The 26,620-nt window shown below is 36.2% G+C and overlaps 1 protein-coding gene across 5 annotated transcripts in view; it reads right to left on the bottom strand.

Annotated features, from left to right (window-relative positions):
• Window positions 1-26,620, bottom strand: part of PRKDC (protein kinase, DNA-activated, catalytic subunit) — a 202,964-nt gene that overhangs the window by 159,396 nt on the left and 16,948 nt on the right. For 4 of the 5 annotated variants that reach the window (XM_053929460.1, XM_024578234.4, XM_045186077.2 and 1 more), the window contains 14 exons: window positions 26,487-26,542; window positions 26,377-26,407; window positions 25,452-25,609; window positions 12,422-12,568; window positions 10,937-11,101; window positions 10,136-10,304; window positions 9,742-9,791; window positions 9,103-9,228; window positions 7,875-8,027; window positions 6,220-6,335; window positions 5,571-5,730; window positions 4,754-4,840; window positions 4,210-4,329; window positions 3,621-3,780 (listed from right to left, as the gene is read on the bottom strand). In XM_053929460.1, the coding sequence (XP_053785435.1) occupies window positions 3,621-3,780; window positions 4,210-4,329; window positions 4,754-4,840; window positions 5,571-5,730; window positions 6,220-6,335; window positions 7,875-8,027; window positions 9,103-9,228; window positions 9,742-9,791; window positions 10,136-10,304; window positions 10,937-11,101; window positions 12,422-12,568; window positions 25,452-25,609; window positions 26,377-26,407; window positions 26,487-26,542 (1,698 nt within the window). The remainder of the gene's footprint in view (window positions 1-3,620; window positions 3,781-4,209; window positions 4,330-4,753; window positions 4,841-5,570; window positions 5,731-6,219; window positions 6,336-7,874; window positions 8,028-9,102; window positions 9,229-9,741; window positions 9,792-10,135; window positions 10,305-10,936; window positions 11,102-12,421; window positions 12,569-25,451; window positions 25,610-26,376; window positions 26,408-26,486; window positions 26,543-26,620) is intronic. The other variant, XM_045186079.2, reaches the window with a different exon arrangement.

The raw sequence follows: 26,620 nt of genomic DNA, 5'->3' as shown, positions 1-26,620 counted from the left end.
CCAGTCATTGTTAATATGAGAATGGTTTGCATGACATCAATGTAACATGGCAGCCAAGAAGAGTGGACTGGAATGTGCACACGTGAACAATGACAACTTCACGGTACTAGTCAGTGGGGGCAGTAGACACTGTTGAGTGAGCATGTGTACTGTGTGGCTGTCACATTCAAAATTCAAAATGACTGAGCAAGGAGAGCAACAAATCTGCATCAAATTGCATCAAGCTGTGTTAAGCTTGAACATGCCTCCACGGAAACTATTCAGATTCAAAAGGCTGCAGCTATGGGCAACTGGTGACTGGCAGCTTCATCACGGACATGCACCTGTTCATGGATCACATCTCGTGAAGAGATTGGTTAAAACATCAAATCACCCAGGTGATTCAACCCCCCCATAGCCCAGATTTGGCACCCTGAGACTTCTGGCTTTTCCCAAAACTAAAATTGCCTTTGAAAGGGAAGAGATTTCAGACTGTCAATGAGATTCAGCAAAATACAATGTGGCATCCAATGGCGATTGGGAGAACTGTGTGAGGTCCCAAGGCGCCTACTTTGAAGGGGACTGAAGTACTGTTCTATGTACAATGTCTCTTATATCTTCTTCAATAAATGTCTCTATTTTTCATATTACATGGCTGGAAACCTTCCAGACAGACCTCGTACATGTGTTACATATACATACACACATATACTTTCATCTCCATTTCTACACTTATTTTTCCATGTGTGCATGTTTATTACATATAAATATGTATAGATAGATATAAAATTGTCACCCTCCTCATCCTTCTTGTCTGGATCCCCATATCTCACAAGGCTGCCCCAACATACTAGTGCCCCCTACCCTGCTCCAGCTCTGACCCCAATGTCAGGTCACCCCACAGGGCTGCATTCCTCACGCCCCTCAGGAGCACCACAGCTACCCAGATATCTACCTTCCTTTACGCCACCTAAAAGCCTTAGGACTCAATTCTTCAAGAAGGTGAGAAGGAGAGGACCTCAAATGACTGACTCACACAAAGGGGAAAGAGTTACTTTAAAACTATAAAAAGATGGAGCAGACACTCACTAATCAAATGGTCAAAACGAACACACCTGGTAATGGCACCAACTGCCATCATGATGCTGTGAGAAGGGCACAGCATTGCTTCTGAGTGTTTCTGCCAAAATGTATGAGCTTAACCTCATCGTGAGGAAATATCAGACAAATTGACACTGAAAGATAGTCTATAAAATAACCAGCCTGCAATACTCAAAAACGTCAATTTGTGAGAACTAAGGAAGATTGAAGAACTATCCCACATTTAAAGAGGATACAAAGTTACAACAAATAAATGCAATGCATGGTCCTAGATTGAAATCTAGATGACAAAGAAATACATCTATAAATATGGCTATGAAAGATATTAATGAGCCCTGGTGGGATAACGAAGTGGATTGAGTGCTGGCCTGTGAACCAAAGGGTCACTGGTTTGATTCCCAGTCAGGGCACATTCCTGGGTCATGGGCCAGGTCCTCAGTAGGGGGCACGCAAGAGGCAACCACACATTGATGTTTCTCTCCTTCTCTTTCTCCCTCCCTCCCTTCTCTCTAAAAATAAATAAATAAAACCTTAAAAAAAAAAGAAATTAACAAGACAACTAAAAATTTGCATATGGACTGTAGATTAATGTATTCATGTTATTTTTCCTAGTTTTTCCTGATTTTGATAATGATACTATGGTTATATAAAAAAATGTCCTTGTTGCCCTAGCTGGTGTGGCTCAGTAGATTCAGGGCTGGCCTACAAACCAAAGGATGGCGGGTTTGATTCCCAGTCCGGGCACACGCCTGGGTTGCGGGCCAGGTCCCCAGTTGGGGGTGTGCAAGAGGCAAGCACACATTGCTGTTTCTCTCCCTCTCTTTCTTCCTCCCTTCTCCCTCTCTAAAAATAAATAAATAAAATCTTTAAAAAAAAAAAGAATATCCTTGCTCCTAAGAAATACACACTGTAGTATTTAGGCATAAATACCCACAATGCCTGCAACTTACTCTAAGGGTTCATATGTGTCAGTATATATTGTATATGGCAGTATGTACAGGGTGCGGCAAAAGTAGATTTACAGTTATGAGAACACAAAGCACAGAGTTTATTCTTATATTATTATTTATTAATTACTTCATTATTTTCCATACAAACTGTAAACCCTGTAAAACTTTGCCCCATCCTGTATACACACACACACACACACACACACACACACATTATCACACAATATGTAGAGAGTGGAAGTACCTGCCATAATGAAGCATAAGGGACAAAAACTTAACTGCTGAATTTTGATAAAGAGTATACAGGAATTCTTTTACTATTACTGCTGCTGTTCTGGAAGTTTGATATAGCAAATAAAACATTACTAAAAATAGTGGCTGTCTTTAAGATTATGGATTTTCTTGTTATTTAACTTTACTTAGTCTCTCCTTTTCCCTATCTTCTAATTATGTACAGTTACATATAATTATCAATGGATAAATCCTTTGCTTAAAAGAATCACAATAATTTCCCTTAATTTAAAAGCACAGATCATTTCAATGAGCTAATTGACAGAACTAAATTTTGAAAAGCAAAGAAAAGCACCATGATATTTGCCCCTAGATATATTTTTAGTGAACTACTCAACAAGCAGCATTCCTTATATACTGCGAGTTTTAAAAGCATTCCTTATATACAGTGAATTTTAAAAGCCTAAGCTATACATATTAACTAGTTTGTATTTTTATCTCTACATATTTGTTATTACTATCATTTACAGAAATATCTCCCAAAATTGTGACTCCTTCATAAACTCTGCAGTGAATGAAATTTGTCACAAACCTTTCACTTAATGTTCCCAAACCAACAATATTTAAGTTGAACAATAAAATCATGATTAACATAGATGAACTTTTAAAAAATAACACTTGATTTTCTATTTTGATGATAGTGAAGTTTCAGTTCTTACCAAAACTTCAGTGTCTTTCTCCAAACGGAATCATTTTGCTTCATCTAATAACAATGTCCCTTTTCACTGTGGTTCAAGTAAATCCATTCCCCTCAACTCCAAGTACTACTTTTCTTGCCTGATAAAACTTTTGTCTGGAATTTTTTTCTCTGAACCTTTCCCCAAACCTATTTCTCCTATGACAATTCTTCTTAACTGGTTAACAATAGTGCTTCATCAGTTATATTTGAAAAACTAGTAAAAATCAAATGAGATTAGGTCAAAATATAAAATTACTATTGAAATCTCTTATAGTTTTAATTTCTGTTTGATTGATTCAATAAACTTTTTTACAAGGCCGTGTATCAGAAGCTATAAGGAGTTCAAGATACTTAAGATAAGTTCTAACCTTTGAAGATTTTATAAAGCTTGGTAGGATATAAGAGAATAAAATGAAAAATAGGTATAATACTTCATTTATATTTCTTATGTCCCAATTGTATTGAAATGAATTGGAGAGATTATAAAAATACCAATAAATATATTTTGAATAAGTGGGGTTCATAGTTCATAAGTTACAAAATTACAAACAGTAGTTGTGTTGTGATTATTACATTGCCATTTTATTTAAGATACACATCACAATTCTTTTAAGCCTTACCTGATAAGGCTGAAGTTTTTAAGTATCCATCAAGTCCAGGTAGAATGTCCTTATAATAGGGCTGAATTACTTGTTTGCTGATGTAAGCTGACCATTCTTCCAGGGCATTAAGGCCTACTTCTGCCAGTGGGGTATAGCTCAGGCCAAGTTTAAAAGCCATCTATATATTAATACAAACATGGTAAACTGAAACGCGGGGAATTTAAGATTTAAAGAGAGAAACACCACCAATTAATTGTGGTTTCTAATGAATAAGCCTTTCTAGTGCCAGAATGTTAGGCACTGCTGGAGGTAAGTGGGTGCATCCCAGGTCATTGTCAGAAAAACAAGCACCACTAGTCTACATGTTTGGTGATATAGTGTAGGATTTCAACACATGGAGGTTCAATCCTCATACCCAACTGTAAAGAAAGTTCAGAGAGGCCAAGCCAAGTGTCCCAAGTCCCAAAGCTACTAAGTAGCAGAAGTAGAACTTAAACCATGGGTGTCTGTTTGGTAAGCACCTCCTGTGACTGCTATGGGAAGACCTTGATACTTCTGTGGAAATCCTACATAAATGAAATGGATTTACTCAAGACAATGCATCTACCTGTAATGCAGGAACGTAGGCTCTAACATCAAGTTCAATGATGTCATATGGCAGGGACAGAATAAAAGTCAAACAGGAGGCCAAAAGTTCATCTTTGTACTGCTTCATTTTAACTGATACCTTAACAAGAAAGAAGAAGAAAGGCAGTGCTGTGCATCTGAATAGAGCCTATGCTTTGAAAATCAACTAAAAAATACTTATCTATTCTCAAATATGAAAAATGATTATGTAGCCTCTATATGACATAGCCATGATCATTTTCAAATTAAAAAATGAGCTAGGAAAAGTTCATTTCAAGTCATTAAATCCCCATATATGAAAAGCTAAAGAATCTACCAATTTTGAATTTTCACCAAATTATTTTAAGAAAACTCAAGGGACTTTTGTAGCACCACAGCTTCCTGTGTTAGTGTTTTTTAATCCCTTAATTTGGATCTGGAAACAAATTTTTAAGTAAATAGACCATTTAGGATCACTAGGAATTTGTTAAACATATATTTTTAAATAGTCCATAACAACACTGGATAAATCATTTAAAAATTACCTCTTTACCAAATTTTGCAAATAAAGCAAAGCAAGAATACTTTTCTGGGTCCTCAGGAGACTTTTTCTGACTCTTAGGACCAATTCCCTGTTGAATAAAATAGTAAATTATAAATTAGTACAGTGAATAATAGCAGTTAGTTCTGTGCCCTTTAAACCAGTAGTTCCCAGCCTTCACTCTGAGAGATGAATCCATTTTCACTTTGCCAACATCTCATGTGGAAGGGAAGGAAAAACTAGCTCTGAAAACATTTCAGGCAGAAGCCATTGAGAAACAAGAGCATGAGGTGGGAGGTGGATGGCTGATCAAGAGCCACAGGCCTGCGTCCATTCCTTCTTCCTCATCTTCTAATACATACACTTCGGAGCACTGAACCTTCTCAGCCTGTAATTAACCAGTGGGACTGCTCATGACTCACTGGAGCCTTAGGTACACTAATCCAGTTATTCTCCAAGTTCACTAGCCACTTGAGTGGCCGGGTAGCACAGGCTGCTGAGCCTTGCCCCAGTGCCCCCAGTAAGCCTGGAGAGGGCATTAGATTTCCCAAGTAATGCTGGTGACACTGGTCCTAGGATCACACTTAAAACTTCTGTTAACATAACTAGCTAGGTGCTTACAAATCAGAACAGAATATGCTATTAGTGACCTATTTTAAGAGTGTCATCCAATTGCTACTCACATAGCAGTCTTTACAAATACATAATAAATTTAGATTTTTAGAGTGCAATATGCTATAATCTCATATTTTATAACGTATTTATATACTCATGCAATCTAAAAAAACAGGCATATTCAATGTCCTCTAAAAATCACTTACCTCAAAATATTTTATTTTCTTGGCATTATTCACAGCAATAGAAAGCAATTTGTAAAAACCACTAACAAGTGGCAACCGTGTACATTGCAAAATTAATTCATATGCAAATGAGTATACCCACGGCTCAAAATACTCTACATGTTTCTCAGGAAGAATCTCTCTGTAAAAACAAATTAAAAGCTTACTGTAGGAGAAAAAGTGGAACTATAATAGTATAAACAATAAAATATTTTTTTAAATAAAAGAGCTTAATGTAAAAATTTTTTGTCATTATTATTTTTATTGAGCTTTGAAATTATAAGGCAAATAATTAAAAGGTCTACAATTCTATTATGTAACATTTTTAGGTATATATATAGATATATATATTCCTTTGTTTCCTATCTGAGAATCTTTTAAGTATAAAAATAATAACTCCAAGCTGGTACACTTAGATATATTTTAATGATTCATATAAGCCATTTAGATTATATATCTTTTGCTATTTTATTTCTTACATCTATGTAAGGATGTTTCCTATATTATAGCCAATAACTGATCATTTTCACTCATAAATTCGAATTTAAAAAGAAAATACCTTCAGGCTTTTCCCCTCTTTCTCCCTCCCTTCCCCTCTCTCTAAAAATAAATAAACATTTTTCTTAAATACCTGCAAAATTCCACCAGGTTAATGAAAGCTGAAAAATCTTTAGGTTTAGCAGGATGCAAGTTGGCTGCTGGATCTGAAGTTGGGATCACCCAAACACCAGCAGGTTCATTTTCATCCTTAAAAAGTGTACCAAAACAAACATTCTATCACACACTCATTCAACAAGTAACTGACCAACTGACTTCACAGTCAAGGCCTCATTCTATAAGGGAGGAATGCAAAAGTGAAAAAAGCACTGATGGGTCCTTAAAGCTTACAGTTTGAGAAAAAAGATGGAATGCACAGAAAACATTAAATAAAAGGATACATGGGAAATGATAAAGGGATAAAAAATGGTACAAAAACAAACATACAAAGGGAGAAATATCATTTCTTAAAGGAGCTAGAAATGATGCCTTGACAGAGGTAGAATTTTAAAACTTGAAGTTTTACAAAATACTAATAATGACTTGGAAGTTTCAAACTAAGAAATAGAAATAATTAACAATATTAAGTAACAGTAACTTAATATTAACACATTAAGCTGTGTTATCAAATTTAGGGAGAAATGTTAAACAACTAGTTAGGAATGCAGAGCTGGGAGCTGTGACGGAGGATAAGGTTAGAGACCAGCTTTATTTGGGATGTGCTACCATAGGTGACAACTGACCTGCTGCAATGAAGCAGAAGGGCAGGCAACATGAAGAAAATGGAAGTGCAAGGGAAGCCACTGAAGACAACAAAAATGATCAACATGCGTGCTCTAAAAAGCAGGTCTGTTTGCTGATGCAGTTCCACAAAGTACCTTTTGACAAGTTTTTTAAATTAAATTATTCAGACATACACGAGGCATTAAAAGCAACAAAACACAAATGGTGTTCCCATCAACTAGAATAAAAATGTGATTACAAATACAATAAAGTCCTTGTGACAAATAACCTTTTTCTGTTTCCTTTATTATTCTCTGCATATACTTGCCATTATCTCTTGCCTAACTTCACAGTATCACCGTGGAAGTGCACATGTACTAACTCCAACAATCACCATCTAGTCCACAAAAAAAAGTGGGCTCAAAAGCAAACTACGTGTTTTTACTCAAACTCAAGTCCTTTGACACTAGTCTCATTACCATACTGTTTTGTTGCTTAAAACTCTCCAGATGTAAGCAGAGCAACTCCCAGCTAGCAGCCAAAAGCCATGAAAACTGGGTACAGAAAAAAGGGAGGCTGCATTCTTCCCTTTCTGACTATTGTCTATATTCTACTATCTCAAAAATCCATTTAATACCGTGCAGCCCGAATTTCAAGTTTCCTTAGCTATAAACGAGAGGAATCTCAGGTTCTCCTATCCTACTACAAGGTCACCTCTGCACAAAATGAGATCTGAGTCTTCGCCATTGCTAAGGAATAAATAGTAAATGAGCCTAGCAAACAACTTTTCATTAAAAAAAATGAAAACATAGTTTTCACATTGTTTTAACATATAAACATAAATTACTTTTAAAAAAATCTAGTAATAACATTTTGTACACATTAGGCTATTAGAATAGAAAAGTATCAACAAGAAATATTAATGCTAAAGAAACCAATTTCCTGCAATACTCTATAAATGTGCTATACCTACAGAGAGAGATGGTATACAAATGATGCAAAATTATTAGTGACAGAAGCTCTAACCTCTTGTTCCCCAACATTCTGTTTTTCTAGCGTAAGATCCAGTTTGTCAACAATCTTCAAAACAGATTTTACAAATTCATCATACACCAAACGATTCAGCCTTTGAAGGGAGGAATTCGCAAAGGAAAATGCTTCATCTGCTAAAAAAGAATCCTTTAAAAAAAAAATCATAAACTTCAAAATTTCATGTAAAAAGTATCAGAATGAATACTAAATAGGCATTTTTAATGCGGATATATACAGATATACGCGCACATTTAGGTAGTATGAAAACTGCCGTGTAAACTGTAACAGATTTGTGTCTGCAAGCTCAAATTGTAGACACCTTCCTAAATTATTAGGCCAGTATCACTTTGGTCGGATGATATAACTTATCCAGTCATGTAGCAAACACTAAGTAAGTATACGGCAGAAAACGAGATGATTTAGGCCAATCCTTGTTAAAGCATTTCCCCCTAATTAATCTGTGTTTGTGTGTATGCACATATGTACCACACACACACACCATATGTATGTGCAAATGTAGACATGAGCATATGTATGTGTACATACATGTACACTCATACACACATATACATGCATGTGGATAAATATATATATGTCCTCAAAATGGATTTAAAAATATAATCTATCATTTCCTTAAAAGTGAAACTATTCTACCATTCTAAAAATATAGGCCAATTTAATTACTTTGCCTTTACTCAGTCAAATATTCTATGAAACTTAACCTCAAACTATGGGGCTATCTATATCATAAGAAAGAAATGTTTTACCTTATATAAGTAAAATTAATAACATTGTTATTTTACCTCAGTAAAAAAACAGTTAAAAATCCCTAATATTTTTCACCAGACGGGAATCCTCTATTGACAAAAATTGCTTTTCCTAGCCTATTAAAAGCTTTGTCAGTCTATGTTAAAATGGTGCCAGAGCCTGGCTTAAATATATTTATATATTATTTATTACATATATAATAGCTATGCACCAATTTCCTTCATACCAATTAAATTGGATTTATATCTTCATCTTTAACAAAAAAAGAATAGCTCTTCCATAACGATGATACTATTATATTATTAGTTGAGTCTATTAAAAGAAAAACTTTTTAAATAAACTATTGAAAGTCAGTAAAATGTAATTCTAAAATACGTAAGTCTTACATATATAAACTATGCAGACTGATAAAGAGGAACAAGGGTATTTTATGGCTTTAAAGGTGTCATTTTACCATCATCTTGGCACAGCTCAGAAGATTTCTAAACAGATCCAAATAGTCTTTGTACGTGGGTACTTTCCATTTGCCAGTTCTAACTTCTCCTGACGCACGATAGTCTTCCAACTCAGACTCAGCACCCTGTGCAGGAAAACATCATCCCAATATTTACTAATGAATTTGCAAAATAAGTACTGCTGCCAGAACTTTCTTATTTCCAGAATTTTCTAAGCTAAAACAGCTACCAGTAAGAGACTATAATTTGATTGTAGTAGATTATAAAAGAATAACAAAAAAGGAAGCTGAAAAAAAGTTATGTTTCTTCTATTTCCTATAATTTCAAGTAACTAAGATATGTCTCCCATAACACACCTAAGTACAATATATTGTCCTAGAATTTCAAGAGAGAGAAAATATTTCCTTCTTGTAAAAATGTGTATATAACAGGAAATTTATGTTTAAGGATGTTTCATAACTTAGGAGTTTATTCACCTGTAAAAATACAGAAGAATCACATCCTACACTTTTCAAAATGTAAACCATGGCTAGTAACTAAGGGCTACTTTTATACATTTACAGACTACAAACCACAGTAACATTTCTAACTTTCAGTGGCAAAGGACTAATTTTCAAGACACTAGATTCAGAATTTACCTTCTGAAGGATTACTGGTTTAGAACATATTCTGATTAAACTCTGATGCACTGAAAAAAGAAAGTGAAAACAGAAATGAAGTAAAGAATGAAAAATATAACCAAACACACAATAAAAAAATGATAGCTATTATTTTTTAACATAACTTTACTTCTCAATTTTTTCTCTAAGTTTGTTAAAATCTTTAATTTTACATGTGGGACTATAAAGATTCAGAAGCACAAGGAAAATAAAAAAAAAATTTTTAAAACAGTAGATAAAGAAGATTTGGGTACACTAAAATATCAAAAGATACAAAAGAATTTGGCAACCAGATGCTCTTTAGCCATACAATATAACATGTTAAGTGTTCATCATTCATTATCATAGAAACAAAAAGGAATTCCAAACTTACCCACCGCACTAATGCAATTCCAGAGAACTGGTCCTTTTTCTGCTAGGGCTAGGAAAACTTTCACTATGGCTCTGCAACATACCAACTGCATTTTTGGACTATACTGCGGGAAACTGTCTATCTGTACCACTATGAGATGTTCCAGAACTGAAGTATACACCTCAGGAACCTACCAGAAATGGAGAGCAAACTAAAAGTTAGGGGAGGGAATAAATAAATATGGGAACAATACAAATATTCAAAGTAATTACAACTTAATTAGATGCATATTAGATAAATGAAAAACTTTACTCATCTCCATCTACTAATACGATTTTTAAAAACTTTTATTTATTGATTTTGGAGAGAGATTTGAAAGGGAAAAGGAGAGAGAGAGAAACATCAATTTGTTGTTCCACTTAAGGCTGCATTCATTGGCTGATTTCTTGTACGTGCCCTCACTGGGGACTGAAGCCACAAACTTGGCATATCGGAACAACACTAACCAACTGAGCTACCCGGGCAGGGCATAAATTTAACATTTATAATTGTGATTATATATTTTTAAATCATAGAAAAACCTTCTAAATGATACTTAGAATGAAATTCTATCACAAGCAGCAATCTTAATCTTTTAGAAACAAATAACAAAAAGTAGTTTCATGGCTGTAATTCTAGTGACACAAAATACTAATTAAAAATGTTACCTTAATCATAACAGGGCCTTTGCTGAGTGCATATAATTCACACAACTCCATCACACTAGTTGAAGAGCTGAGATTAAATAAAACTGTGCTCATTTTAATTAATTATCCCACTTACCGCATCAAGGTAAAGTAAGACACTTGCAATGGACTGGAGGAAGCTTGGCATCTGGTAAACATGATCATCACTAGTGTCCATCTGGGTGAGGAAGAGCTGCTTGCAGCGTTGAATGAGCTCAACGTACATGAAGTCTACATCTTTTGCATTGATGATCTTGCAAGACTTTAGGAAGGGTAAATATAAATCTTTATCAATCGTATGAATGTCAAAATAACATTTAAGGTGTCTTGTTAAGTCATGATTATAAACTAAATATTAAAAAGTTTTTTAATGGAGAATACAGATATAAAATACAGTATATCTTATAAAAATGCTTTTAAAATTATCTGTAAACATATTCTAAATATTTATTCATATACAAAACATCTACAGATTTCAACTATATTCTAGGCACTGTTCAGATAGCAGGTACTAAAGGCCAACAAGATGCGGTCTCTGCCCACTGAGGCTAGTTGCCCAGAGAAAGAGGCTAAGAACTCAATTCGAAGTTGTAGTCCACTGCTATACCACACTGAAAACTATGAGCCATCTTTATAATTCACAAATCTGAGAATGCTACTACCCAGCCTCAAGTTTCCCAAAGGATTCTTCAGATTTCAGATCTAGTCTAGCCTTCTTGAGGATCACACTAGTTTCTGTTTTTAGAGCCCTCTCTCCTGCCTTCCTTTGTCTATCACACTCTAGCTACACTGCGAACATATCTAACTATGGTGAACAAGTTGAAGTTGGCTAGGCCATAGCGTATGAAGTTGAAAATTCTATGGTCTTGTTTACCTCTGAACCTTCTTACATACCATTTCTTCTGCTCTAAGTATATTTAAAGGAGACAACAGAAACAAATGGAAGAAAATGAAGAAGTATCAGGCATAATATGAATAGTGATAGGGAAGGCCGGAAAGATGAGCTATCATTCTCTGAAACAAGGGAGTAGACACTGAAAGGATAAATTTGTAGAAAGAGAGGTAGCAAGTGATTTTCTCCTTAAAATAGAAGAGACCCACTAAGAGGGAAATAACTGTAAGTATTCTCACTATTCTTAAATATACCTCTTTCCATCACTAGAATTTTTCTTTTTAAGATGTTGAATACCATCAACTACAATTTTACTTCATAAATGAGGCAGCACAGCATAGTGGAAAAAAACATGGTGTTTCTAGTTTTCACACCTGAATTTATGTCTTGGTTCTGTCTATTATCAACTGTATCCTTTAACAAGTTACTCTATTTCTCTAGGTGTCAGATTCCTCATTGAAGTAAAATAATAACCCTAAATGCCTGGAGGGGACTTATGACTTACAAGGATTTGAGATAATACATATACAGAATCCTAGTACATAGTAGGCACTAAACAAACAATTTAACAATAAAGCAAGTAACAATAATATTGTCACAGGTGTGAGATACTTTAAAAATGCAATAAATTATATTCCTTTAAACTCTCAAATAAAATTAAACAGTTACGAGAAAATTAATGAGCCATACTCCTGCAAAAAGTCCATATCCACGAATCGCAATAGACAAATCCTTGCTGTTTGAATCCATGTTCCTGATGATTCCATAGAATTGCTCCATAAAGTACTGCAGCTTACTCTTATGCATTTCTGCATCTTTTGCCACCAAAAAAGAAATCTGCAATTGCATAATATTTATTTTAAAAATACATAATGCCAAATCAAAACAACCTATATAAACAAGAAAGGCCAGAATTATTTAATTAGACATCATTAATGTGTTTTATAGTTCCATACAAGTACTTTTATTCATAAAGGACCACTGATACATTCTACTTAGTCTCCATCAAGTTCAGGAAAGACATCCCTTAAATAAAGCCTTACTATATGTGATGCATTTTTCCTACAGAAGACCAGGGAAATGCTGGAAGACATAAGAAAAGACAAAAAAGATTTTAAAAAGGTTTCTTTTTGTTTTGGCCACTATATTATTATTTTTTATTCTTTAAATATATTGTATTGATTATGCTATTACACTTGTCCCATTTTTTTCTACCCTTTATTCCCTTCCACCCTGTACCCCCTCCCACCAGCAATACCCCACCTTAGTTCATGTCCATAGGTCATACATATAAGTTCTTTGGATTCTCCATTTCTTATACTATTCTTAACCTCCCCATCTATTTTGTACCTACCATTTATGCTTCTTATTCCCTGTACCTTTCCCCCCATTCTCTCCTCACCCCCTCCCTGCTGATAACTCTTCATGTGATCTCCATTTCTGTGATTGTTTCTGCTCTAGTTGTTTGCTTAGTTTGTTTTTGTTTTGTTTTGTTCAGTTGTTGATACTAGTGCATTTGTGGTCATTTTATTATTCACAGTTTTGATCATCTTTTTCTTAGGTAAGTCCCTTTAACATTGCATACAGTAAGGGCTTGGTGATGACGAACTCTTTTAATTTGACCTTATCTGGGAAGCACTTAATCTGCCCTTCCATTCTAAGTGATGGCTTTACTGAAGAGTAATCTTGGATGTAGGTCCTTCCTTTCATGACTTCAAATACTTCTTGCCAGCCGCTTCTTTCTTGCCTGCAAGGTTTCTTTTGAGAAATCAGTTCAGAGTCTTATAAGAACTCCTTTACAGGTAAGTGTCTCCTTTTCTCTTGCTGCTTTTAAAATTTTCTCCTTATCTTTCATCTTGGGTAATGTAATTATGATGTGCCTTGGTGTATGCTTCCTTGGGTCCAACTTCTTTGGGACTCTCTGAGCTTCCTGGACTTCCTATAAGTCTATTTCCTTTGCCAAATTAGGGAAGTTCTCCTTCATTATTTTTTCAAATAAGTTTTTAATTTCTTGCTCTTCCTCTTCTCCTTCTGGCACCCCTGTGATTACGATGTTGGAACATTTAAAGTTGTCCCAGAGGTTCCTAAGCCTTGCCTTATGTTTTTGGATTCTTGTTTTTTCATTCTTTTCCATTTGAATATTTATTTCTTCCTTCTGGTCCAAATTGTTGATTTGAGTCCCCATTCCTCCCCTTCACTGTTGGTTCCCTGTACATTTTCCTTTATTTCACTTTTCATAGCCTTCACTTTTTACTCTATTTTGCGACCCATACTCAAGTATTTCTGTGAGCATCCTGATTACCAGTGTTTTGAACTCTGCATCTGATGGGCTGGCTATCTCTTCATTGCTTAGTTCTCTTTTTGGAACTTTGATTTCTTCTGTCATTTGGGCCATATTTTTGTCTCACCGGGCCTGTTATGTAGTAAGGGGTGGAGCCTTAGGTATTCGCCAAGGTGGGGCAACCCACCGTCCCTGTGTTGTGGTGCTGTATGTGGAGGAGAGGTCCGAAAGGGAACAATGCCACTTGCTCCTCTCTGGGTTGGCTTTCAGTCACGTCCCCTGCTACCCACAAGCTAATTGGGCCCTTCTGGTGCTGATTCCCAGGTGTGTGGGTTTGTGTACTTTCTAGGACCCTGTGGGTCTCTCCAATGACCTCTCCTGTGAGGCTGGGAATCTCTTGCCACCTCAACCCCCACAGGTTTTTTCAGTCAGAAGTTTTGAAGCTTCGTTTCCCCATACTGGAACCCTGGGTTGTGCAGCCTGTTTTGCTCCCCAGTTGTTTCTCCCAGTTTATCTGCACACAAATGTGGGACCACCCAGTCTACCAGCCACCACCGCTTTGCCTGCCCCAGTCTTCTAGAAGCTGTCTTGCTATGAGTCCTCTCTGTCCAGCTGCCCCTCTCCGCCCCTCCTACCAGTCTGCGTGAATGTTTCTTCTTTAACTCCTTGGTTGTCGAACTTCCATACAGTTCGATTTTCTGGCAGTTCTGGTTATTTTTTGTTTTTAAATTTGTTGTTGTCCTTGTTTTGGTTGTGTGAGGAGGCAAAGTGTATCTACCTATGCCTCCATCTTGGCCAGAAGAAAAAGGTTTTCAATTAAGCTCCCTGATGAAGTAGAAATCACCTGAGAGCTCATCTGTACACCAAGGTATGCAAGGCGAGCAGCCAACAAGTTGAGAAGTCATCAACAGACTGGGAGCCTCATTAGCAGCACAAAGTAAGTTCAGAACTAACATTCAGAAAGACAAAGCATCTCATTAAAAATAAAAAGACACAGACTATAAGGCTTAAACTCGGTGAGGAAAGAAAAAAAGTACTTAGAAAAGCAAGTAGATAGATCACTATCTGCTAAACTGACAACAGCCTAAATGCAAGAACATAAGCATTCAAAACGCATTCCTAATTTAGCACAAAGACTCCCAATACAAGGATAAAAAGAACCTAGACAACTATCAAAGGCAGAGAAAAGACATCCACCTTTCATCTCCATGCTTCATCCTCACACAAAGTCCAACAGGTCTTTAACACATGTTCTTCTAGACACTTTTCTCCCTGTTTATTTTAGAAGAAAGGGATACCATACACACTGCTTCTTAATTTTTTTCCATAAACATATCATGAACATGTTCCTCAAAAAATAAACAAATATCACCTATGTAATCATAGAATAGTTTATTTTATGAATATACTACAATGTTTCTGAATTTAAAACATTTCTCATTTTTTTATTTTTGTACTTTCAACAAACATCCTTTTAATGCATTTTTATCCAAATGTTTTGTTTATAGTAGCAAAAACTTGGAAATAATTATACAATAGTAGAAAAGAGGTTTAAATATTATGGCTTGTTAGAATGATATATATCAACCATTTTGCCATTAAAAATTAATCATGATAGCAGACCTCAATGTGCTATCAGGAAAACATATTCAACAAAGTGAAGTCTTAAGGCTACAAAAATTATAAGTAATGTGCCTCTGTATCAAGATGTCTCTCTTCCTCTGGCCTCATTCCTTTCCTCTGGGGACAAAAGAACAAAAGGAGAATAAAGTAGAGGAAGGGAGGGGGAGATCTAAAAGCATCATCACAAAAATTTTTTGGTGATTTTTTTTTCTCTTGGTGGCAAGTTTTCAGAAGATTTGAATAGTCTTCTTTGTACCTTTCTATATTTTTTGAAGTATAGACAACTAACCTGCAGTGTTTGCCATAAAAACTTTGGCCTTGGCTGGCCTGGGAACCAAAGGGTTGCCGATTTGATTCCCAGTCAGGGCACATGCCTGGGTTGCGGGCCAGGCTAGGGGTGTGCGAGAGGCAACTAACCAATCGATGTTTCTCTCACACATCACTGTTTCTCTCCCTCTCTTTCTCCCTCCCTTCCCCTCTCTCTAAAAATAAATATATAAAATCTTTTAAAAAATTATCTCTTTTAAAAGAAGTCTTTGTATATAGGTACTGAAAGAAAAAATAAAAATTTCTTTCCTACACTTAAACTTTTTAAACTTCTGTTCTTTGGAAAATTCCATTAAGAAAATGAAAAGGCAAGCACCATGGCAGTGGAAGACCACCTCTGCTTATCTCCCCTTAAATCCACAACTAGTGAAGCATCTGTAACCCAACAAACACCCCTCCGCTAAACACATCAGGTCACCTAAGAGATCCACACATCAGTACATCGGAAGGTGGGCATACTGTAACATGTACAGGAGGCAGGCTGGGGAAGGACAGGGACAGTGCCCACAGTTGGAATTTCCTGGACACTACGTTTGAGCCTGTGGCCCATTGGGAACAGAGGAGTGGAAGAGGAGACAGGGTCTGGACCCTCATAACGAGGACCGCAATGAAGGGTAAGAGGGGCAGCAGCAGTGTTGGCACCGAGAATCTGGCTCCCTATTCCAAGTTCAGTGATGCTCCCACCACCAGAAGGACTGGTAGCAGCAGCAGAGACACGTCTCTAGCCTCTCACACATAGTGCAGCTGTGCTAGCTGCCAGAAGGAACCAGCTAGCCAGGCACGATTAGCTCATGAACAGAGTCCCCCCTCACCTGCCACATCCCTGCACTCAATGGCGGTGCCTTGAGACACAGGTGATCTGAACACAGTGAGGGCACCCACCACACCAGTCACCCAGGCAACAACTCCTACAGTCACAGCGATGTTCCCCCTAGGTGACCTGGGAGGCACAAGCAGCTCGGGTTAGAGAAAACAAAAACTTGCACTATTGTACTCTCTACTGGAAAACAAAAGAAAGATCTATATTATCAATATGTTGAATTTTTAAAATCAAAACTGTATCTAAATAAGAGTTCACTACTGCTAATGTGCTGGCAGAAGAACAAACCATTAAGCACCATGAACAACCAAGGTAACCAGAGAAAAAAAAATGAAATTCTTCAGAAACCAAACTCAAAGTCATGGAAGATTGTGTACTAACTGATAAGAGAATTCAAAATAGCAATCTTGAAGAAACTCGATGACGTACCAGAACACTCAGAAAGGCAGTTCATAAGCTCAGGAATAAAGTAAATGAACAGAAGTTGTACTTTCCTAAAGTCATTGAAACTATAAGAAAGAATCAAACATTCTGGAGGTGAAGAACTCAATAAACGAAATGAAGACTGTATTAGAAAACACTGGAAATGGAGCAGACCATTAGAAGAAAGACAATCAGTGAGCTTGAAGACAGAAATGGTTTAGGTGGAAGAGGAGAACTAAGATTTTTTAAAAATGAAAGAACTCTACCAGACTCCATTAGAAATGGCAAGGATACTGAGTATCCCAGAAGGAGAAGAGATGGAGAAGGAAACAGAGAGCCTATTCAAAGAAATTATTGATGAGAACTTCCCAAACCTAGGGAAGGAACTGGACATACAAGCATAGGAAGCTAAAAGAACACCTAATGATCTCAACGCAAAAAAGACCTTCTCCAAAACACATTAAATTGAAACTGTCAAGAGACAACAACAGAGAGAAAATTCTTCAGGCAGTTAGTTGCTGGGGGGATGGGGAGGAAAGTAACCTACAAAGAAAAACCTATCAGATTTCTCACCAGAAACTCTACAGAACAGGAGAGTGGAATGATACATTCAAAATATTAAAAGATGGTAACCAACAGAGAAGAATACTCTATATAGCAAAGTTACCCATTAGATATGAAGGAGAAATAAAGGCTTTCAAAGGAAAGCTGAGGGAATTTGCCACCACAAGACCTGCAGTACAAGGAATGTTGAAAGGAGCTCTTCTACTTGAAATGAAAAGGCTGAAGTACACAAAACGGTGAGTGAAGTGACAAACACTGACAGAATAAGAAAACCACAACTATGTTTCAGAATAGGGTCCTAAACAAATAATTACAATATAAAGCTTAAAGAGAAAAAAAGCAACAATGTGTAGTACCATGCTTTCTTCCCCAATCCCCTCAAATAAATATTTTAAAGAAACTTTAGTCAGGGACCTACAGCTAAGATTACTCTACCCAAAAAAGCTATCACTTGGAATCAAAGGGCAGATAAAGAGCTTCCCAGATAAGAAAAACTAAAGGAGTTCATCATCATCCAACCATTATTACATGAAATGCTAAAGGGACTTTTTTAAGAAAAAGATCAAAACTACGAGGTTTGTCTGGAAAAAGTCCAATCATTGTTAATGTAACAAGAAAGGTTTGTGCAACATTGATGTAACCTGGCAGCCAACTTACAAGGAGAGTGGACTGGAATGTGCATGTGTGAACAATGACAACTTCACTGGACTAGTAAGTGAAGGCAGTAGACACCAGTGAGTGAGCATGTGTACTGTGTGGCCGTCACATTTAAATGACTGAGCGAAGAAAGCAATGATCTGCATAAAATTTTGTGTTAAGCTTGAATATTCCTCCACAGAAACTATTCAGATGAATCAGAAGGCCACAGCTATGGGCAACTGGTCACTGGCAGCTTCATCACGTCAACGCATCCACTCATGCCATCATCGTGTGCAGTTTTTTTGTGAAACATCAAATCACCAGATGAGTCAACCCCCTACAGCCCAGATTTGGCACCCTGTGACTTCTGACTTTTCCCAAAACTAAAATCATCTTTGAAAGTGATGAGATTTGGGAAGGGATGACAAGGCATTTGATGGCAAATGGGAGAACAGTGTGAGGTCCCAAGGTGCCTACTTTGAAGGGGACTGAGGCATCACTGTCCTATGTACAATGTTTTTGTATCTTGTATCTTCTTCAATAAATGTTTTTATTTTTCATATTATATGGCCGGATATCTCCTGGACAGGCCTCAGATGAACAACAAAATGGCAATAAATACATGTCTATCAACAACTGAATCTAAAACAAAGGAAGCAACAAGAACAAGGACAGAATCATGGATACAGAGTGTAGGGAACCAGTTTGTTTGAAAATGTCGAATGTGACTCCGCCCTGCATCAGAAAGCCGACAGGAGAGAAGTGGCGGGCAGGGGCCAGACCCTCAGACCGGTTTTCCCGTGGGAACCAGGCCCAGCAAACGCATCCAGACTCTTTTGGCTTGCTCTTGCTAAAACTCCCTCGCCCCGGTCTGAAACAGTAGATGTTTATTGCCTATCTTCAAGGTAATTTCCAAAGCCTGTATGAACTTTCCCACGGACTGAGCATAATCAGCTCGCCACCTTTCCCTTCTGCATTTGTTATTTTCGTTTCCTTGATTGTACCTGAAATGTAGACAACAACATTCTATGTAATAGGTAATAAAACCTGAGAGAAACAATAAAAGCCTGTCCAGGCAAGGTCGGGGCACTCTCCCCTTGAGAGAGTGGCCAAGGCGCTCTTCCCTTGAGAGAAGCAGCCATAGAACTCTCATCTTAAGAGAGTACCTGTACTGTCCTTTTTCTCCACAGGAGAAGTAGTCTGTGTGCATTTGTTCTCATCTTCAGCCACAACATGCAGACTCTGCAGGTCAGAGTCTGCAACAACAGAGAGCATTTTGATGGTTACCAGAGGGGAGCTGGTTGTGGCGGAATGGATGAAAGGTGAGGGGATTAAGAAGTACAAATTGGTGGTTACAGAATAGCCATGGAGATGTAAAGTACAGCATAGGAAATGGAGTAGTCTAAGAACTTATATGCATGATCCATGGACATGAACAATGGTGGGGAGACTGCCTGAGGGAGTGAGGGGTGCTGGGTGGAGGGTGGCAAAGAGGAAAAATCGGGACAAATGTAATAGCATAATCAATAAAATATAATTAAAAAACAAATAAATTAATTAATTAAATACGGGGAAAAAAGAACCTTATGGTAATCACAAAACAATAATGCAGACTTCAGACATAAAACACTAAAAAGGAGGAAATGAAGAAAAACATTATAGAAAACCACCACCAAGCTAAAAAAGGACACAGAAACACAAAGGAAAAGAAACAATGGAGATACTAAGCAATCAGAAAACAAAACAGAAAATGGCAACAGAAGTCTTCATATATCAATAATCACCCTAAATTTAAATGGACTGAATTCACCAATTAAAAGGTGAAAAGAAACTGCATGGATTTTAAAAATAAGACCCAACTCTATGCTGCCTTCGAGAGACCCATCTCAGCTCCAAAGACAAACAGGCTCTAAGTGAAGGGGAGGAAGATAAATACTCCAAGCAAATGGCATTCAGAGAAATGTGGGGGTAGCTATACTCAGATAAAATGATCTCAAGATAAAAAGTGGTAAAAACAGAAAAAGATGAACATTTAAAAATGAAAAGTGGACAATCCATCAAAATGACATAATGTTTACTAACATATACACTCCCAACATAGAAGCACCAAAATATAACAATAATTATCAACAGACCTAAAGGAAGAAAAAAATAGGAACACAATAACAGAAGATTTTAACACCCTTGCACCAATAGATACATCATCGAAACAGAAAGTCAATACGGAAATATCAGCATTAAATGACACTTTAAAGCAGATGGACTTAATAAGTATTTCCAGAATGTCCATTCTAGAACAATAAAATGCACATTGTTCTCAAGCTCACATGGAACAATGTAATGACAGCCCACATGTTGGGGCACAACAGTCTCAACAAATTCAAGACTGAAATCATATCAAGTATCTTTTTTGAGCACAATGATATGAAATGGGAAATCAACTACAAGAAGAAAGATTTAAAAATCACAAATAGGTGATTAAACAACATGCTACTGAACAACTACTGGGTCAATAAAGAAATAAAAAAAGAAATTAAGACACAGATACAAATGAAAATGAAGATATGACATACCAAAATCTTTGGGATGCAGCAAAAGTGGTAAGAGAGAAATTTGTAGCAACACAGGCCTACCTCAACAAATATGAAAAATCTCAACCAATTTAACACTGTAGCTTACAGAACTAGAAAAAGGTGAACAAATGAAGCTCAATGTCAATAAAAGAAATAATAAAAATCAGGGTGGAAATAAATAAAATAGAAACTGAAAAGACAATGGAAAAGATTAATGAAACCAAGAGGTTGTTCTTTTCAGAAATAAACAACATCAACAAATCCTTAGCTAGATTCACTAAGGGAAAAAGAGAGGAGACTCAAATAAATTAGAAATGAGAGCGAAGTTACAGCTGAATAACCACAAAAATACAAAGCTCCACAAAACAATGCTACGAAATGCTCTATGCCACCAAATTAAGCAACCTAGAAGAAATACACAAATTCTTAGAATCATACAACCTTCCTAGACTGAATTATGAAGAAATAAATAATCCGAATAAATTAATAGCTAGTAAGGCAATTGAAAAAATAATCTAAAAGCTCCCAAAGAACAAAAGTCCAGAACCAGATGGCTTCACTGGTAAATTCCACCAAAAAATTCAAAGAAGATTTAATACCTATCCTTCTCAAACTGTTCTAAAACACTGAAGATGAGAAAATGCTTCCTAACTCTTTTCATGAGGCAATATTACCCTAATACTAAAACCAGGCAAGGTCAACACAAATGAAGTAATTATAGGCCCATATCTCTGATGAGCATAGATGCAGAAATTCTCAGTAAAATACTAGCAAATCAAATACAACAACACATTAATAGGATCATACTCCACAATCAAGTGGGATTCATTCCAGGGATACAGAATGGCTCATCATCTGCAAATCAGTGTGATACACCACATTAACAAAATGAAGAATATCTTATGACCGGGTCAATAGATGAATTTACAACACCCATTTAATAAGATACAACATCCATGTTTGATTAAAAAAAAAAAAACCCTCTCAATTACGTGGGTATAAAAAGAAAGTAGTTCAACATAACATAACAAAGACTGTATATGACAAACTCACAGCTAACATTATACCCAATAGTGAAAAATTGAAAGCTTTTTCTCTAAGATGAGAAAAAAGACAAGGATGCCCATTCTTGCCACTTTTATTCAACATGGTTGGATAAAAGTCCATAGTTTTAGGACTACTTGAAGTCCTAGCCAGGACAAGAAATAAAAGGTATACAAATTGGAAAGCAAGAAGTAAAACTGTTACTACTTACAGATGACACAATTGTACTGTATATAAATTTAGTATATATATAACTTACTATAAGAAATTAAGGGTTTTCTATACAATACCCCAAAATACTCAACCAAAAAATTAGAAATAATAAATGCAGTAAACACAACATCAATATACAAAAATATGCTGTTTCTATATATTAACAATGAACTATCAAACAGAGAAATGAAAAATACATTCCATTTACAATTGGAACAAAAATATAAAAGTCCTAGGAATAAACAAAGGTGAAGACCTGTACATTGAAAACTATAAGACACTGTTCAAAATAGAAGAAGACACAAAGAAATGGAAAGATACTCCATGTTCACCAACTGGAAGAATTAACATTGTTAAAATGCCCCATATTTCCTAAAGCCATCTACAGATTCAATGCAATTCCTATCAAAATCCCAATGATATTATTCACAGAAATAGTACAAAAAATTTAAAATTTGAATGGAAACAAAAAAAGACTCTGAATAGCCAAAGCAATCCTTAGAAAAAAGAACAATAGAGGTACCACACTCCGACTTCAAACTATACTACAAAGATAAAGTAATCAAAACAGTATGTTATTTGCAGAAAGACAGATACACATTCCAATGGAACAAAATTGAGATCCCAGAAATAAATCTACACGTATATGGCATATATGGGCAACTAATCTAAGATGAAGGAGCCAAAAACACACAACAGAGTCTCTTCAGTAAGCAGAGTTGAGATAACTAGACAGATACACACAAAACAGTAAAACTAGGGCAGGTTATTAACCATACACAAAAAATTAACTCAAAATGAACTAAAGATTTGAATGTTAAGACCTGAAACAACAAAACACATAGAAAACATTGGTACTAAACTTTGGACATCGGTCTCAGTGGGGTTTTGGGGAATTTGGCTCCAAAGGCAAGAGGCATTAAACAAATGGGATTACATCAAACTAAAAAGCTTCTGCACAGCAACAAAAACCATCAGCAAAACAAAAGTGCAACCAAACCAATGGGAGAAGATAATTTGCAAATGATATTTCTGATGAGGAGTAAATATCCAAAATATATAAAGAACTCATACAACTCAACAACGAAACGATCGACCCTATTTTAAAAAGGGCAGTGGATCTAAATAGATATTTTTCTAAGAAAGACAACAGCCATATGAAAAGATGTTTGACATCACTAGTTACCTGGGAAATAAAAATCAAAACCACAATGACATGACATCTCACACCTGCTAGAATGGTTATTATCAAAAAGACAAGAAACAACCAATGTTGGAGGGGATATGGAGAAAGGGGGGACACTCATACACTGATGGTGGGAATGTAAAGTGGTACAGCCACTACAGAAAACAGTATGGAGGTTCCTCAAAAAATTAGGAATAGAATTACCATATGATTCAGCAATTTCTCTTCTATATATTTATCTGTCAAATATGAAAACTCCAATTTGAAAAGATATATGCACCCCATGTTCATTACAGCATTATTCACAAGAGCCAAGTTATGAAAACAACCTAAGGGTCCATTGATGGGTAAATGGAAAAAGGTGTGGTATATTTATATACAATGAACTACTACTCTGCCATAAAAAAAGATGAAATGTTGCCACTTGTGACAAAATGGATAGATCCTGAAGGTATTATGCTAAGTGAAGTAAGTCAAGGAGAAAAGGACAAAAAACAATGATTTCATTCATATGTAAAATTAAAACAAACAAACAAAAAACTGAAATACTGACAACAGAATACTGACCCTACAGAGGAAGAGGATTAGGAGGAGGGTGAAATGGGTAAAGGGGATCATATATTCGCGCTCGTATGCTAAGGAATGGAAATTAGACTTTTGGTGGTGAGCACACAAGAGAATACACAGATATCAAATTATAATGCTGTATATTTGAAATTTACAAAATGATCTTAACCAATATACACCTCAATAAAAAAAAATTTTAAAGAAAATAAGAAGGCAAGCAAGAAGAAAAACTACTTACAATATTTTCAGAAAAGAACTTGTATTCAAATTATGTAGAGCACTCTTAGAACTCATTAATAAAAATACATACAACCAAATTTTAAGATGAGCAAAATATCTGAATACTTCACAAAACAAGATGCAAGTATGGCTAATAACCACAGCAAAAAAAGATCATTATCAACTGTCACAAGTGTTAAAGCCGTATTTGGTTAACATTTAAACCCATAAAAAGGACTAAAAACTACCAACAGAACCAGGTGTTGATAAGAATGTGGGACGACTCAAACTGTCACGCACTGTTGGTGGGAAGGTAAAATGAAGCAACCCGTCTGAAGAAGAGCTCAGTAGTTTCTTACAAAGTTTAATAGATACTTACCATGTGGCACAACAATTCCACTTCTAGGTTTTTACTCAAGAGAAATGAAAACATGTATGTCCACAAAAATACTTGGTCACAAATGTTCTCGGCTATTTTATTTCAAGTAGCCCCAAACTGGAAACCATCAAATTATAAACAAACCATGATATGTCCCTAGAATGGAATACTATCTGTGCCATAGTTCAAATTGGTCTTCATTAACTAGATTATGAATTTAACTACCACCTAAACATTGCTCAAAAAAAACCTCTTATTGTGACTTTTCAATAGTTTCCTTTAAAGCCAACCTAAGAAGTCTAATTTCATAACACAGCCTGAACAGCAGGTATTTCCAGACACCTTTAGATGTTCAGACCCACAATCACAAGCACATTCTCCTTAGCCAACTGAGACACGTTTCCAAACTTGAAGGCTCAAATTCTGCAACCACATTCTAGCCAGATGAAAAACACCCAAAAGTAAATGGGGTCTCCTTGTTCTTGAAGTAAGAGAAACACAAGCCACTTATCCTAACATGATAGCTGACCCTCACCCCCCAGGAGATGTGTTTCCTCAACCCCACTTGGCTCCCCGGGCTCAAAGAAGCCCTGACATCAGAGCCATTCTTTCCTTCTTGCTCCTCATGGCCACTTTTGAAGAATCTTGGCTCTGAGGTACGGGTCGTACCTGGTATCTTCCTATCTTTCTTTCAGTCCTGCTGTTACTTATGTTGTTAATCAATGACCAAGCTTTTTTTTTCTTAAAATACTACAGAAGCTAATGAATAAACTTGTATTTATCAATCAAATGTGCAAGCACAAGACTGGAATTTAATTTTTCGCATGGAAAAAAAATTTAAATGTAAGTTACATTTTAGTACCTGTTTCAAAAAAGATTCCAGAGCTGAATGTGCAGCTTTTTTCAATTCTATGTTTGTATGGCTACACCACTTTGACAGTACTTCAAATAGAGAAACATAGTTGTCCAGAAGGCAGGTGCTAAATTGAGATGCATGCAGGGTAAATAAGCATAAGCCAGCTGCAAATGCAAAAGTCATTTTATTTAAAACAGGACCACAAAAGGCACAACAAAGCACTAATTAAGCTTCAGTATATGTCAAAATCAACTGTGTTCATGAAGATCCAGTATCACTACACTATAATGACCTAGGGATCCTGCCCCCATGCTCCATTTGAATCAACAGGCCCATGATTTGGCCAGTGATCCCTAAAACAAAGGTCAGAAATAGGAGCAAGCCACCTGGATCCCCTAAAATATACTCTAAAATAATTTTTTTAAATCCTGAAATCTAGATCTATCTCAACCAAAATTTATGCGCTAAAAACAAAGTCTCAAAAGCCTCCCTGTAAATAGTTTCATGTGAAATGTCACAGATGTTATCACACTTTCTTTCTTTTTGTTAAATCAGCAGCTTTATTTCACATCAGCCTGAGGGTCAAGGCATCCAGGTATCAGCCCTAGAGTCTCATTTACTTTCATTTGTAGTTTAAGTAAAAGTTTACTAAAGGCATTCATTTAATAACCTGAAACATTCTACCTTATTAAATACAGATTTGCCCTGGCTGGTATAGCTCAGTGGATTGAGCACCAGTCTGCAAACCAAAGGGTCACCGGTTGGATTCCCAGTCAGGGCACATGCCTGGGATGCGACGGGCCTGGTCCCCAGTTGGGCGTGTAGGCAACCACACATTGATGTTTCTCCCCCTCTCTGTCTTCCCCGCTTCTCCTCTCTCTAAAAATAAATAAATAAAATCTTTAAAAAATAAATAAATATAGAATCTTACCTAAGGGCACCGCATATCTCTTCAGATCAATCTATTTAAAAAAAAAAATTACCATCAATGTTTAACAATTATGAGTCTCAACTGTAAAAGATTTAGAATACTAATCCCACCTGAGGATGAATTGCCTTTAATGCAAAATCAAAAATCTCCTTTGAAGTCTGGGGCTCTGGGGGAAAAACAAAAAGAAGCCTCTGTTACAAATCCTAATACTATTATCCAACAAACTTCACAAATGACTACAACT

Source organism: Desmodus rotundus, chromosome 8 (genome assembly GCF_022682495.2).
Source record: "Desmodus rotundus isolate HL8 chromosome 8, HLdesRot8A.1, whole genome shotgun sequence".
Lineage (NCBI taxonomy): Eukaryota > Metazoa > Chordata > Mammalia > Chiroptera > Phyllostomidae > Desmodus > Desmodus rotundus.
This window is presented reverse-complemented; position numbering and strand designations above follow the sequence as displayed.